Here is a 13,857-nt window from a genome sequence, read left to right as displayed (position 1 = left end):
GTATCAATTGCGCCAATATTATTATTATATACCTATACACATATCTGTTATAAAGATCAATGATTAATATATATTTAGTATTATTTTTGTCTTAAAAAGTATCATATGTTTGGAGACATTTCACCATGAAGATGAGCATTTGTAGAGTAATGACTTAAAAAGCATTAGACAGTCAATGTACAGGGAGAGAATAAAACTTATTGCTTTGCTGAATATAAGTAAAGATATGCCAATAGAGAAGAAAATAGAAGCTTTTGCTGATTATGATTTAGCCACATATGTTGATGACTTAGTGCTTTGTTCCCACCATGCGTATGGGCTTTATTATTATTAGGAATTATTATGAACTGTTTTATGCATTTATCATCCTTCAATGTTTGTGTTTTTGGACAATGAGTGAAGTTACAAGCTACTACATACATTTAATTGGGAAGTACCAATGTATCAGCAGTAAGAAGAAGATATGTTCCAGAAAAGGAAACATTTGCCATGTAAACTGCCGGTTCTAATCCGAATAAAGGAGTAGGAAAGTCATTTTTCTTCTAATTGGCGCAATCGTATGTTTTATTTTTGGCGCAAATGATACCATGTAATTTTAAAACATGTGGCGCAAACGTAGCATTGGAGAAAAAAAGTTGTGGCGCAAAAGGACGCATTTTTGGCGCAAACGGATCTCTCCAATTTAGTTTGGAGTTTGTTGTTCGGTCTTTCCGGACTGCTGAAATAAAAGTTTAAGGAGCGAAATCTTCCTTCTTGATTTACATTTAGCTGGAACGCCATTTCACCCGGCTATAGTATATAATAGTACAATCAAAATGTATGATGATTTGAATCTTCCCTTCTTTATCCTTTACCGAAAGCACTGGCTATTTGTCGAAATGTACCCATTGTAATAATCAGGAAATAAGTAAGAACTAGCGTTTTTAATTCTTAACTGTAGTATTATTTGTATGCATCATTATCTGAAAGTAAACCCTCCCCCAAACCCCTCTACTACTGGTAACTTATTGACTCTTACTGTCCATTTTTATGAGACTTGGACTTGGTTATTATCGATATATAAAGGACTTTAAATTCCTGACCACAATTAGAATACTAACTACATTCCTTCTACTAAACAATCACATCGTCTGACTTTATAGAAATCTACATAGTTTTTCACCATTTGTTAACAGTTACATTATTTATGTTAAAGTTTTGACACAATATTTTAATACTTCATTAGAAAAAAGAAGTGGAAAGAGTTGAACAATTTAAATTAAAAAAAAAAAAAAACAACAACAAACAAATAGTAAGAAAAAAAATAAACAAGAGAATATTAAAAACAGGGTTTAAAGAATCTTCAGGAACGCCCACAGGAGAATATCCTATTAACTAATTGTCAATGAACATTTAACATTTCTTTCCTTTTCTTTTTATTATTATTTTGTCCATTATAAAAAAAAAAAAAAAAAAACGCCCGCAGGAGAATTTCCTACAACAGGACACATACTTCTTTACATATTTATCATAGCAGCAATGGTATCATCAACTGGTAACCTGCAGTAAAAAGTAGTCGAGAACAGCGTTTACTTGTGCGTCTTTTCTGTAGTCGTCGTAATTAATTAAATCTTTTCGAAGATTCGTTTTCTTATTAACTGGAGAGATTTAAAATGATGTTAGATAAAAAGGAAGGTTAAACTCTTAAAAGCGTTTCCTTTCAAACATGTGATGTACAGGATTTCACCACTTGTTTGGTACCTGACACAGATATAAATATAGAAGAGATATGAATTTGTGAATTATACTTATCTTTGAAATATAAATCCCTATTGCACGTGGTACTTACATGGAGAAATTTCCGTTAAATCGGTTAATAGATGCAGTATTTAAACGTATATCAGAGTTATGTTGCCCAACATGCAAGACACGAAAAATGTTAAAAGGAGCACCATGCTTTACAGAATACAAGCAATCGTATATTTTCTGATGGTTAAATATATATCATGTGAAGACACCAATAGTTGCAAGGGTGAAATGTGTAGAAAGTCGTTAGCAATACCACTACTGGACAATTTAAACGCACCTCTTTTTGCAAAATTGGATATAACTCAGTTTAACAAGCAGCTTCAAAAGTACATAACAGAACAGATCAAGCAAGGAGTAGAACAGGCAAAAAACGAAATAGGGGGCGAAATGAAAGACCTCGTCGACACATTCCAAGATGCTAATGTAAACGGTAAATTGAAGAGATTTTTTAATTCAATGTCTAGAAATGGTTGCGAGGCACTATTAACTAATTGCTAATGAATATTCAACATTAATTTTCTTTAATTTTGTTTTGATTATTATTTTGTCAATTCTAAACAAGTCTGTCGTTTTACTTAAAATCGTTGAAGAAAAATATTGACAAAAAATCTTGTAGATACATTCATATTTTTTAAACAAGGTTTCTTTATAATCAGTATCATTATTATCTATGATTCTTAAATATGAACAGTTCACCTGTTTACATTGTTGTCAAACCTTTGAGCCTCAGCAAATACACATATTACCTCAACAAATACAAACGTAGTGAGTTCTACATGGGTATCAATACTGAGAACTGACACACCGTATTGTAATGTTCTCCGCTTGCTTACAATTCATAGTAGTAACCTCTATAGGTTGCACTTTGTAAATGCAGCTGTTTCACAAACCACGCCTCTTTTGAGGAGATATGTAATATTCATAGATATTTTGTTTTGTTTAAATATTTGGTTCCCAAATATGATCTGAGTCTATGTTTCATCTCATAGAGACATAACTTGTCACCAGTATAAATAAACATGAATAACGGCCAATTTAAATTCTGAGGAAGACCCAAAGTGAAGGGAAAGATAGTACAGAAGTTTAGTATAAGTTTGTACGACATTGCCCCCAGCAGAGGGGTGTTGCTAAACGGCGGAAACGGAAACCGGAACGGAAACGGAAAAACTGAAAAAGAAAGAATTAACATTTTGTTGTTGTTGTTTTTTTATCTACATACAGTCAGGAATCTACTTCGTCAAAATTATCTCCCCATTACGCCAGTTCATTTTCTCAATCGTAGAAATGGAACCCATTGTAGGGATGACGCGCTTCCAATTTTGCTCTTGAAAACCGATAAATTTATCCACATAGCACCATTACCATCCTTATATGTCAGTTGTATTTTAAAAGACAAATGTATCTATTAGCTAATGAGCACTAGTTAATTATCTTGTCTGCATTGATTCAACTTAAAACTATTGTCTGATCGGTTGTCAGGTGGAATTTTCGAAAATTCTTAAACATTTAAAAAATATCCAATTAAATATTTCGTGGAAGGACAGACTAAAACTTTTCAGTGCTTGAAGATTATAAACCCTAGTTATCACACACAAAAAATAATATTTTTTCGAAGATATGCATTTTCATCATCCAACTTAAAAGACTGTCGTCAAGTACTTTTAGTAAAAATATAGCTATTCGAACACACCTACTCTGTTTTTGTGCTTCATTAGATAGGTATTTCACTTGATCCATATATTTCTTCTTTTCGTACTGTGATTTTTTTTATGTTATAAAGTCAACCTAGAGCTTTGATATGTAAAAATGATAGAATCTGAAGCGAGATGGTATATCAAATACTCTTGATTTGTACGTTTTAAAGACAAAATACACACCTCCAACACGCCCTTACATAAAAAGGTGCTTTCGATTTTCTCTTTTCGATACAATTGTTACCCATTTTTTGGATTTTTTTCTTGAGTCACATAATGGAAGGGCAGACACGAAAATTACTGAACTAATAGATTGATATGTTCTCCGTCCGTGGTAATTTTTTTTTAAATCGGAGGTTATGCATTTTCTACATCCAACTTGACAGATACCCGTGTCGTCGACTTGATATCTAAATGTTCTGCATTACTATGTAATAGATAAATTAAAAACGTATGCAAATGGTGTTTTTAAATTTTAATTGAGAAGAAAATTGTCGTTTTATTTGTTTCTATTAACTTTTAAAAATTTGGTTACTATAGTAAACATTACAGTAAGCATTTATCGCCTTCTCTAACAAAGAGCTTCGATTCTTTTATTCTATTTCAACTTGGTTTCCGCCTGCATAGGCCTATGTTGTCTTTTTTTCTTATAATATAATATATGTTTACAAAGAAAGATAAATTATAGATGAATGCATTTAAAATAAAATATTTTAAAGCATAAAGTATTAAAATAATTAGCAAGAGATGATGAGACTATGTTTTTTGGGGTTTTTTTTTTAAATATTTGATAATGTCATGCGTACATCGTTTGTAACCGGAGAGCATGTATCTACTCTACAAATTTATATCGTCACCACCGGGATTCGAACCCCGGTCGCCTGCGTGACAGTCAGTGCGTTAACCCACTGAGCCAAAGAATCGATTCCCTTGCTCAGTTGATCAAGACTGGCTTTATATGTTCTACCTGTACTAAGGAGGGAAGCAACCCCGCTACACGTTCATGCAATTCAATATTGTATGTTCGACTGTTCTTATTTGAAACAAGAACTATCTTTAAAAAAGATATCCGACGTATTTAAATTTGAGTATATGTTTAAAACTATCATTTCGATAACCTTCAGAAGCACAATGACTTAATGATGCAGGACCTCTTTAAATAAATCTCCATCTGAATGTAACTACAAGAAGGCGATTGCAGTGCACTGAAAACCTGCATAGTTTGACACAATTTGTCCTTGGTGGCAACGCCCGTTCACTACCTTCATCTTGTGAACAACAATGCTCTAACTATCTAAAAATCAATGAATTACCAACAAAAGAACGTTACAAATTGTTTTGTGAATATTCCGATTATATTCAAATAAGTGATTTATCATTTAAATAACGTTTTCTCTGTTTGTGTTCAGTATTCTCGGTCTTCGTATCTTTCTGTTTACATTCACCAAAACCCCGCGGAAATCTCACATGCGTAGGTGCGTTCTAAAAGTCATGTACGTTCGTACAACAAAGTTTACATTAAAAATTATTTAATTGTCCCGAATAAACAGCTGCTGTCATGGATGCAAAGAGCTATTGGAGAAACAATTATTTTAATAAAAATATAAATCTTTGTAAGATCTAGTTCAAATATTTATAGTTTTTCACTTGCTTTCCATCACGATATAATTAACGAGACGTTTTTTCAAACACAACCAAATCACCCACCATGACAGCATTTTGTCCAATCACAGAAAGGATTTTCGAGCATGCGTATTCTGTTGCCATAGTTAAGCGTCCTTAGGTTCAAAGGGCACAAACCGAAACTATACCGACTACGTCGGAAAAAAGTAGGATAAGCGTCAATAAGATAGTAACTCAACAACAACAAACAAATCTACATACAGTCTAAAAAGATGGACATTGGCCTCGATTCTATAGATAGATTGTGAAGTGAACAAATTTTGGAAAAAGATTTTAATCGTTTTTTCTTTGTTTCTTTTTATGCCCCACCTACGATAGTAGAGGGGCATTATGTTTTCTGGTCTGTGCGTCCGTTCGTCCGTCCGTCCGTTCGTCCGTCCGTCCGTTCGTCCGTCCGTCCGTTCGTCCGTCCGTCCGTTCGTCCGTCCGTCCGTTCGTCCGTCCGTCCGTCTGTCCGTTCGTCCGTCTGTCCCGCTCCAGGTTAAAGTTTTTGGTCAAGGTAGTTTTTGATGAAGTTGAAGTCCAATCGACTTCAAACTTAGTACACATGTTCCCTATGATATGGTCTTTCTAATTTTAATGCCAAATTAAAGTTTTTACCCCAATTTCACGGTCCACTGAACATGGAAAATGATAGTGCGAGTGGGACATTCGTGTACTGAGGACACATTCTTGTTTTCAATTGCCTTAACTCAGAATGATTAATGTGGTGTATCTTGTTGCGTTGTTCTGCATTGGTGATTTTCGTTGTATCTTTTCTTGTATGATGCCAATGGAAAGAAAACATACAAGAAACCTAATGGGACAATGGTGTATGGACAACAACCGGTAAGCCGAAACCTGGGAAGTAGAATAGAAATTTGAATACACTTTATTTTAATGTAAAAATTGAGAAAATCACTCACTATACAAAGCCTTTCTTGCTCGATTACAATACAGAAGTACGGGTTTGTATTTTTTAACGGCGGAAACGCATAACACTCCTGAAATTTGAAATCAATAATAACGAATTGATGTGAAAAAGGGACGGAAAATTAGAATCCTACATGGATATACGATTTGCACAGTACTCTTATCTAGTTAGTTGTAGTCATGTCCTAGGGTTTTCAAACTCAAATTTTGCACACAGCTTTAAATGCATGCCGCTAATAATTCTCTGAAAATTCAATCCCTCAGGTTCTTCAATCCCTCTCAAGTAGCCATGAATTTTATTTCATAAGATTACAATTGAAAATCGTGTCACTCGTTCAGTATGCTGTTTTACTATATAATAGTTGAAAAACTTAAAAAGATAGATGAAAGATACTAAAGGGACATTCAAACTCACAAGTCGAAAATAAACTGACAACGCCATGATTAAAAAAAGACAAAAAAGACAGAAAGACTATAGACAAACAGACAAACAATACTTAGTCTACCCAAAACACAACATAAAAACTAAAGGCTGATCAACACGAATCCCACCAAAATTGGGGGCGATCTCAGTGGCTCCGGAAAGATGAACAGATCCAGCTTCACATGTGACGCCTGTCAACATAGACATGGATTTATATTCATTCACACTAGAGGAAAGTTGAAATTTGAAATTTACTTTTATTTATATTGGTAGTTTTTAAAGATTTGAATGCTATGTCAAGATAACTGAAAACCCATTCTTCTCTGGGTTTTTTTTTTACGGAAATAATACTTTAATTAACACTACGCATCTGAACGTTTGGATGTTTCTACTGGCCAAACGCCCGGTAATATTCAAGATATCACTGATATTATTTACTTAAGGTGGTATGGGAGTCTAAAATAAAAATGATAGACTGTGTTTATACTTTGCCAAAACGTAGTATCTATTGATACTAGAACACACCCGCGGGGAAATAGAGCGTATGTAAACTGTAAAAAAAAAATATACTGACTGAAGAATTTCAGGAGAGGTATCAAAAGTCAAAGGTACTTAGGGACTGGGCACACTTTTTTTGCCTTCCACCTATTTTGCAAATACCCCGATTTTTATACCTTCTGTTTTTGTAACAAAAACAGTTATTCATAGTAAATAAATGTATGTAAGTATACAGAAATATATCCGCAGTGACCGCCGTTGATATTAATCCATAAGCGGATCCCAAAGGGGGGGGGGGGGGCTGGGACCCTGCCCCCCATTTCGTTGAAAAAAAATTGTTGATTATATGGGGAATCACTGAAGCATGAGAGGAACGCCCCCCCCCCCCCCCCCCCCCCCCGTTTAGGTCAGTCAGCGCCCCCTCCCTCATGTTCTGGATCCGCCACTGTAAACTAATTGATAGTAAATAGCAAATATTATTCATTTTCGTTTTCCTCCCTAAACAACCCAAACTGAAACACGTTAAGCAAGGATGATACATGCTAGAACTCAAAATGATAGCACAAAGCAAATTTATATACTTTATTCATAGTCTTTGTATGTTCAAAGTACAGAAAAACACAAACCGGAAGACTAATCTGACTTAAAGTTTTGTCCAATGACGGGAAAATATCCGGACGCATTCTTTTTCGTTTTTATCCCAAAATAACCCAAACTGAATGATCATAAGAATGGATGACAAATGCGACTATACATGTTACCTATAGGACACAGAGGCATGATGATTTAATTTATTGTGGAAGGAGGAGAAGCGACACCCAAAATGAGGTCTTCTCGTTTAATAGTATAGAAGATAGTATAGATATGTTCAAAAATATAATAAAAAAGATAGGTCACCGCGCATTTTCTCAAGCTACAGGTTGTGACAAAATGACACTTTTTGTATGGATTATACAGGAAAAAACACCATTTTGTGATTAGAAACTAAACAAAATGATAGAATTGTAAAATAAATTAGGAAAAGGTAGCTTCCAGACAATGCTTTGAGAATATCAAAAGAAAAGATAGGGTCACCGTACGTTTTTTCCGGCTAAAATACAAAATAGGAAAAATCCATATAGATTCCTTCAGATAATTCACTTTTTTAGAGTTATCTCCCCTTAAAATGTCATTTTAATAAAACATTTAAAAACAAACAAAAATAATCTACACTTGTAAAACTATTATTATCTATAAGTTATATTCTTATAAATCTGTTCTTTTAAATGATTTTCACATTAAATATCTGCATTCCTGCATAAAATTTTGCTAACTTGATAGAAAATATTGACCTTAGGTTCTCTGTTTTTTACAATCCAAGATGGCGAAAAACACCCATACCACCTTAAAACACCGGACTCAGAACAGTTCCTTGAGAATCCACAGACGCAACGTCCTGTTGGACCTGTTTGATGTTGTCTAATTTACCACGACTCTTTGCTTGCGGAAGTTGCTTGCGGAGGCATAAGAATGAATAAATCCAACATTACGTTTTATCTGGTTTCCTGTAACTGTTTAATTTCAGTTTATATGGCGATTTTTCAAAACATAATATTGATATGTCTGTAACGTGTCCTTATCGATGTTTTGGCGCAATCATTAATGACGCCACATAATTGCAACTGGGATATTTAAGAAAAGCATTAATAATCTATCTGATTATGCATTATGTTGGATCATACTTTATGATCATCTTTCAGGTAATGCATGTTTGAGATAATTAGCGCAAATGCACAAATATCTGCTCAGGTATTACGCCGGTATTCATGACTGGTTTATGCCAATTATCTTGAAACCCGTATTTAAAAGATTGCTAAAACCTTTCAAAACAAAAATGATCAACAAGATAAGATCTACATACACGTCAAAGTTTCGTTATAGTAAGAAGACTTTTTCAAGTAATGATTGCCCTTAAATGTCGACTTTTTTAATCATCTCTTGTGTTTTGGGTTAAAAAGTAAAGATAGAGTGATTTTTTACATGGTTTATTCAACTTTCAAGTCTATAATGTTGGAGAGTTCCCATGATTGATAAGATGCATACAGACCTAGATGAAATGTCAACATATTTGTTGTGTGATTTTGTTAATTCAGTCGTTATTGATTTTCGTAGTTCTTTCCATTTCCCCCTTATATTCCGTCCATAGAAATATTTCTTTCCGTTTCTCTTTCCGTTCCGTTTTCCGTTTCCGCCGTTTAGCAACACCCGATTTGGTACCGGCATTTTCAAATGTAGAAAAAGACAGGAAAATATATGAAAAAAATCAAATCTAATCAAAAGGTAAAATCCCTATCAACTCACCAATGCACGATTGGGTTCATTCAACCTATGCCAACATTTTGATATTTAGGTATGAAATTGTGTGAAAAAATGTTGGCATAGGTTGAATAATTTGTTATAGATTAAGTGTTATAAAAACATAAATTAATTAGAGACTAATCAATCTACAACCAGTTTAAACCTGGCATTGAAGTATACTCAAGATACAATTTCTTTTACAAGTACTGGTGAAAATGTTGATAATTGTGTGTTTTGAGAATCTCTTTTTCATAAATTAATTAGTTTTAAAATAATGTAATGAAATAATGGGGGAAAAGAGATTTTATAATTTTAATTAAAGGAACAATCATCTAGTCATATCAAATATCTATCAATGTCATTCTCATTAATAATATAAATATATATGATCAAAATATTACATTTTATGTAAAATAGATTTCTTCAATGAAATACAATGGCATACAACACCTTGAAACTCGTGTGTATCCACATAAATACTTTTTTTTTTATAATTTTTTTTTATTCATCATGCATTAACAGACATTTACAAAAATTATCTATAGTGGCACATAATAAAGCAAGCAAGAAAAATAAGCATAATCAAGCAAATAAGAATAAACAAAAATAATATTAATTAAACAGTCAATTGTTCATGAACAATTGAAAGGTCTTTCCTTTTTTTCTTTTATTGATAGCCTTCTTAATTTAAAAATATATGGTTGCTAAGGACTTTTATGTTCATATCAAATGGCTGTTATGGACAAAAATCATTCCTAAGGATAAAAATATTACTTCCAGTATTAAAAATGTCATATGTACTACTCATAGTCTTTCAAGTTAAACAAATAAGTGATTGCTAAGGACTTATATGTCGTTGTTAGGGACAAAAATGTAATTTCCAGTATTAAAAATTTCATATTTATATTATTCATAGCCTTCTAAGTTCAAAAATTTATGGTTGCTAAGGTGTTTTATGTCGCTGCTAGGGATCTTGACCTCTGACCTTGACCTAATTTTATAGATTTTATTATGCTGAACATTATTTGCAATTCAAAGAATTTTTCTATCTCTAACCTCTTTTGAGTTATAAGCGAAAAATCATCATTTCGGACCCGAAAAATAGTTTTCGTGCCCTTGGTCCATAATTATAGTTGGTCCAATAATTTTGAACACAACATAACAAATGTAGATCTGGACAAGACACACATTTTCTCTGTTATATTTTATCAGCCATCTTTTACGGTTATTGAGTAAATTCGATAACAAGCTAAGGTCAAAATCTAGGTCATGACCTTGACCTTTGACCTTAGGTCAAATTTTTTTAGTCAAATCTAGGTCATGACCTTGACCTTTGACCTTAGGTCAATTTTTTTAGTCACGTAAATTGATGGTCATTGGTGAAGATCCTAGGTGGCTACAACTTACGGTTTCTGAGTTTTAGTGGCCAACCGACATCGGTTAATTTTCGAAGGGGCATAACCCTACCACTGAGTCGTTGAATCTTTTCGATCCATATGTAACGAAGAACCAGTGTCTGTCTGTTCCTGAACAAATTCCACCCTTTGTTTTTTTTCTTCTACCTATTACGGTTACGGAGTTGGAATGATAACAAGGTTTTCGGTGTTAGGGGAGATAACCCCTATAAAGGAAATGTTACGGGGTCGTGCCCTCACCACAAGAAAGCTTTCGGTCAACTGATACTAGATACCTAATATCATTTTAACATGTCGCGTACTTTTTTTGGGAAATGTCGTTAAAGTTTGGCGGAAAGAATAATAATAATAAATATAAATCAATTGCTTTTAAAAAGCAATTGTAAACGGTCTTTCACCCCTTTGAAACATGATTGTTTGTTATGTGTGTGTGTGTGTTTGTGTTTGTTTGTTGTTTGCTTGTTTATTTCTGTAAGGGATCTATATTATTCTGGGGAAGTTTCATGTTAAGTTCGGAAAGTTTTTATTTTATTTCAGGTCCAGCGCGCGACTCTCGCGCCAGATTGAGGAGACATCACGTGACGCGGGTTTATAATAACGAAAACTTAGTATATTTATTCCTTTTCAGGTGGGGACGTTAAACAGACTACATGTATAGAGACGGAATGTACACAATGTATTTCGTTTGTCATTGTAGGAAATTGACATTTTTGATCAAAGTTCACCAGCAGTGCATGATTTGGTTTTAATTGATCCGGTGTAACTTTAAAATACGTTTAATGATTATTTTCTTATAGTGTACATTTTTCAGCACCAGTTTGTAACACGGATGAGTATTTCAATCTAGGAGCGGACATTTTATTGTAGGATTTCACTGAGATTTACGGACCTAGCAAGCGATTTTTACGGCATTGCCATTTCATTTCTCTAGGAAAAATCTTGAGAGATATCTGCACCACGTTGTTTTATGAACTTTTAGTACATGTATGCCCTGCTGACTGCAAATTTTGGGGTCGATTGGACTTGTAGTTTCAGAGTACATGTGGATTTTTTTCCAGAAGAGATGTAAAGAACAATATTAAAATTCAATTCTTCTTGAATAATTGAGAGTTTATTCCTTTCAATATTGTTGTAAATAAACTGTCATACATATTGATTAATTGATTGATTGATTGATTGATTGATTGATTGATTGTTTGGTTGGTTGGTTGGTTGGTTGGTAGGTTGGTTGGTTTATTACTTATTTATTACTTAAACACTTGGGATAGGGTCTTTTGGAACAAGAGAAAAAAAAACAAATGAGACCTTGGACCCCGTAATAAACACACGAGACGGCAACATGATTGATTAGTTGGTTGGTTGGTTGGTTGATCAATTAAACACGTGGGATAGGGTCTCTTGAAACAGGCGAAAAAGAAACAAATGTTATCTAGGACCCCGTATTAAACACACGAGACGGAAACATGCATGCACTGATTGATTGATTGATTGATTGATTGATTGATTGATTGATTGATTGATTGATTATTTGATTGATTGATTGACAGCGAAAAAGAAACAAGATCTTGGACCCTACATTAAACACATGAGACGGAAACATGCATGCATGCATGCATGCATGCACCGATTGATTGATTGATTGATTGATTGATTGATTGGTTGGTTGGTTGGTTGGTTGGTTGGTTAGTTGGTTGGTTGGCATTCAAACACACAAAACTCTTGAAGTAGTGCCAAAATCACATAATCGTCCCTTTGTACATGACCTTGACCTTGTGAACTTTGTCAAGGTCATTGCTCCACAATGTCATTGCAAAAGACCCTATGGGTCAAGGACATTTTGTTTAAGAGTTTTGCCTAATAATGGCTTTATATAAATCATTATCCTATAAATAAAAAGTGTCCGTGTAACATAGTACATGTTCAAATATGCAGCAAATCTTTAAGAAAATCATTCAACTTATGTCATCAATTTTGGACGGAAAGCTGCGATTTGATCATATAGTGACACGTGTTTAATCCCGATCAACACTATCAGAGACCTATAAAAACATGAACATTTAAACAAAAATCCAAAATATATGCCTATATATATCTAATAACAAGACAAAATCCATTTTTTCCATAACATTTCATTCACTATTGAGATACAAATGTAGCAAATTCATTCTTTTGATACATTTATATTGTTATTGAATTCATATATATTGAATTCATTTATTTGACGGCAAACGTACGATTTTAACGACCTTTTTTATTTGGCGGCAAACGTACGATTTTAACGACCTTTTTTAAGGGGGAATGGGGGGTGGAATGGCACATCCTGCATTTTTCCAACAAAAAATTTTAATTTATTTTAACACACCCCCCCCCCCCCCCCCCCCACCCTTTACCGTTTTCCCAATATAAAAATCAAATGGTAGCTTGCTTACCTCTAAAATCTATTTTTATATACATTACTTACTTGCAAAGTTGCTTTTTAAAAAGTCTCAAATGTTTACAACATCCACCTTTTACTTGAAATGGTTCTTTTTGTAAAATGATAAGATTCTTGAATTTAAAAAAAAAGATCTCGGCTGAAGGGAAGTGAACAAAAAATGTGCTTAAACTGTAACTTACATTAACTGGTATATGGTATTTAAGTTTCTAATATGTTTAGTTTCGCTACCTCTTCTAAATGCAAAATGTACTACTTCTTTCTTGAAACGTCTTACAAGTCAGATACAAAACAAAGGTAACAAAAAACAGGCCGGAAACAACCTGCCGTATAGTTTTTCTGCACTTGTTGTCAGGTCTGTTTCTTTGTTACTTTTGTATTGTATCTAATAATTAAACTCTAAGAAGATCGGGGCATATACATGTTGAAAATATGCAGCACAGCCCTATGTTTTGACCTTTGAAAAACATAATAGTGCATATGAGCTATCCACTCTAGGATATTAATTTTCTTTTATGAAAATTTATAGTAAAAGTTGTACAGTTTTAGTCTTAAAAGGAGTTCTTATGGAAATGCATTGTCTATATTTACAAAATTCCAACCTCTAGATTGAATTTTTTGTCAACCTAACATATAACATTTTCATCCGAGTGATGAGCTTTAGTAGTTTTC

The 13,857-nt window shown here is 33.5% G+C and overlaps 1 protein-coding gene across 2 annotated transcripts in view; it reads left to right on the top strand.

Moving 5' to 3' along the window:
* The first annotated feature begins 1,842 nt into the window (after window positions 1–1,842).
* LOC143077977 (uncharacterized) overlaps window positions 1,843–13,857 on the top strand; it is a 34,496-nt gene continuing 22,481 nt past the window's right edge. For both annotated transcript variants that reach the window (XM_076253026.1, XM_076253021.1), the window contains exon 1: window positions 1,843–2,218. In XM_076253026.1, the coding sequence (XP_076109141.1) occupies window positions 1,888–2,218 (331 nt within the window). In that variant the 5' untranslated portion in view covers window positions 1,843–1,887. The remainder of the gene's footprint in view (window positions 2,219–13,857) is intronic.

Source organism: Mytilus galloprovincialis, chromosome 1 (genome assembly GCF_965363235.1).
Source record: "Mytilus galloprovincialis chromosome 1, xbMytGall1.hap1.1, whole genome shotgun sequence".
Taxonomy (NCBI): Eukaryota; Metazoa; Mollusca; class Bivalvia; order Mytilida; family Mytilidae; genus Mytilus; species Mytilus galloprovincialis.
The sequence above is the reverse complement of the archived record's forward strand: the minus strand, read 5'-3'. Positions and strand labels throughout refer to the sequence as shown.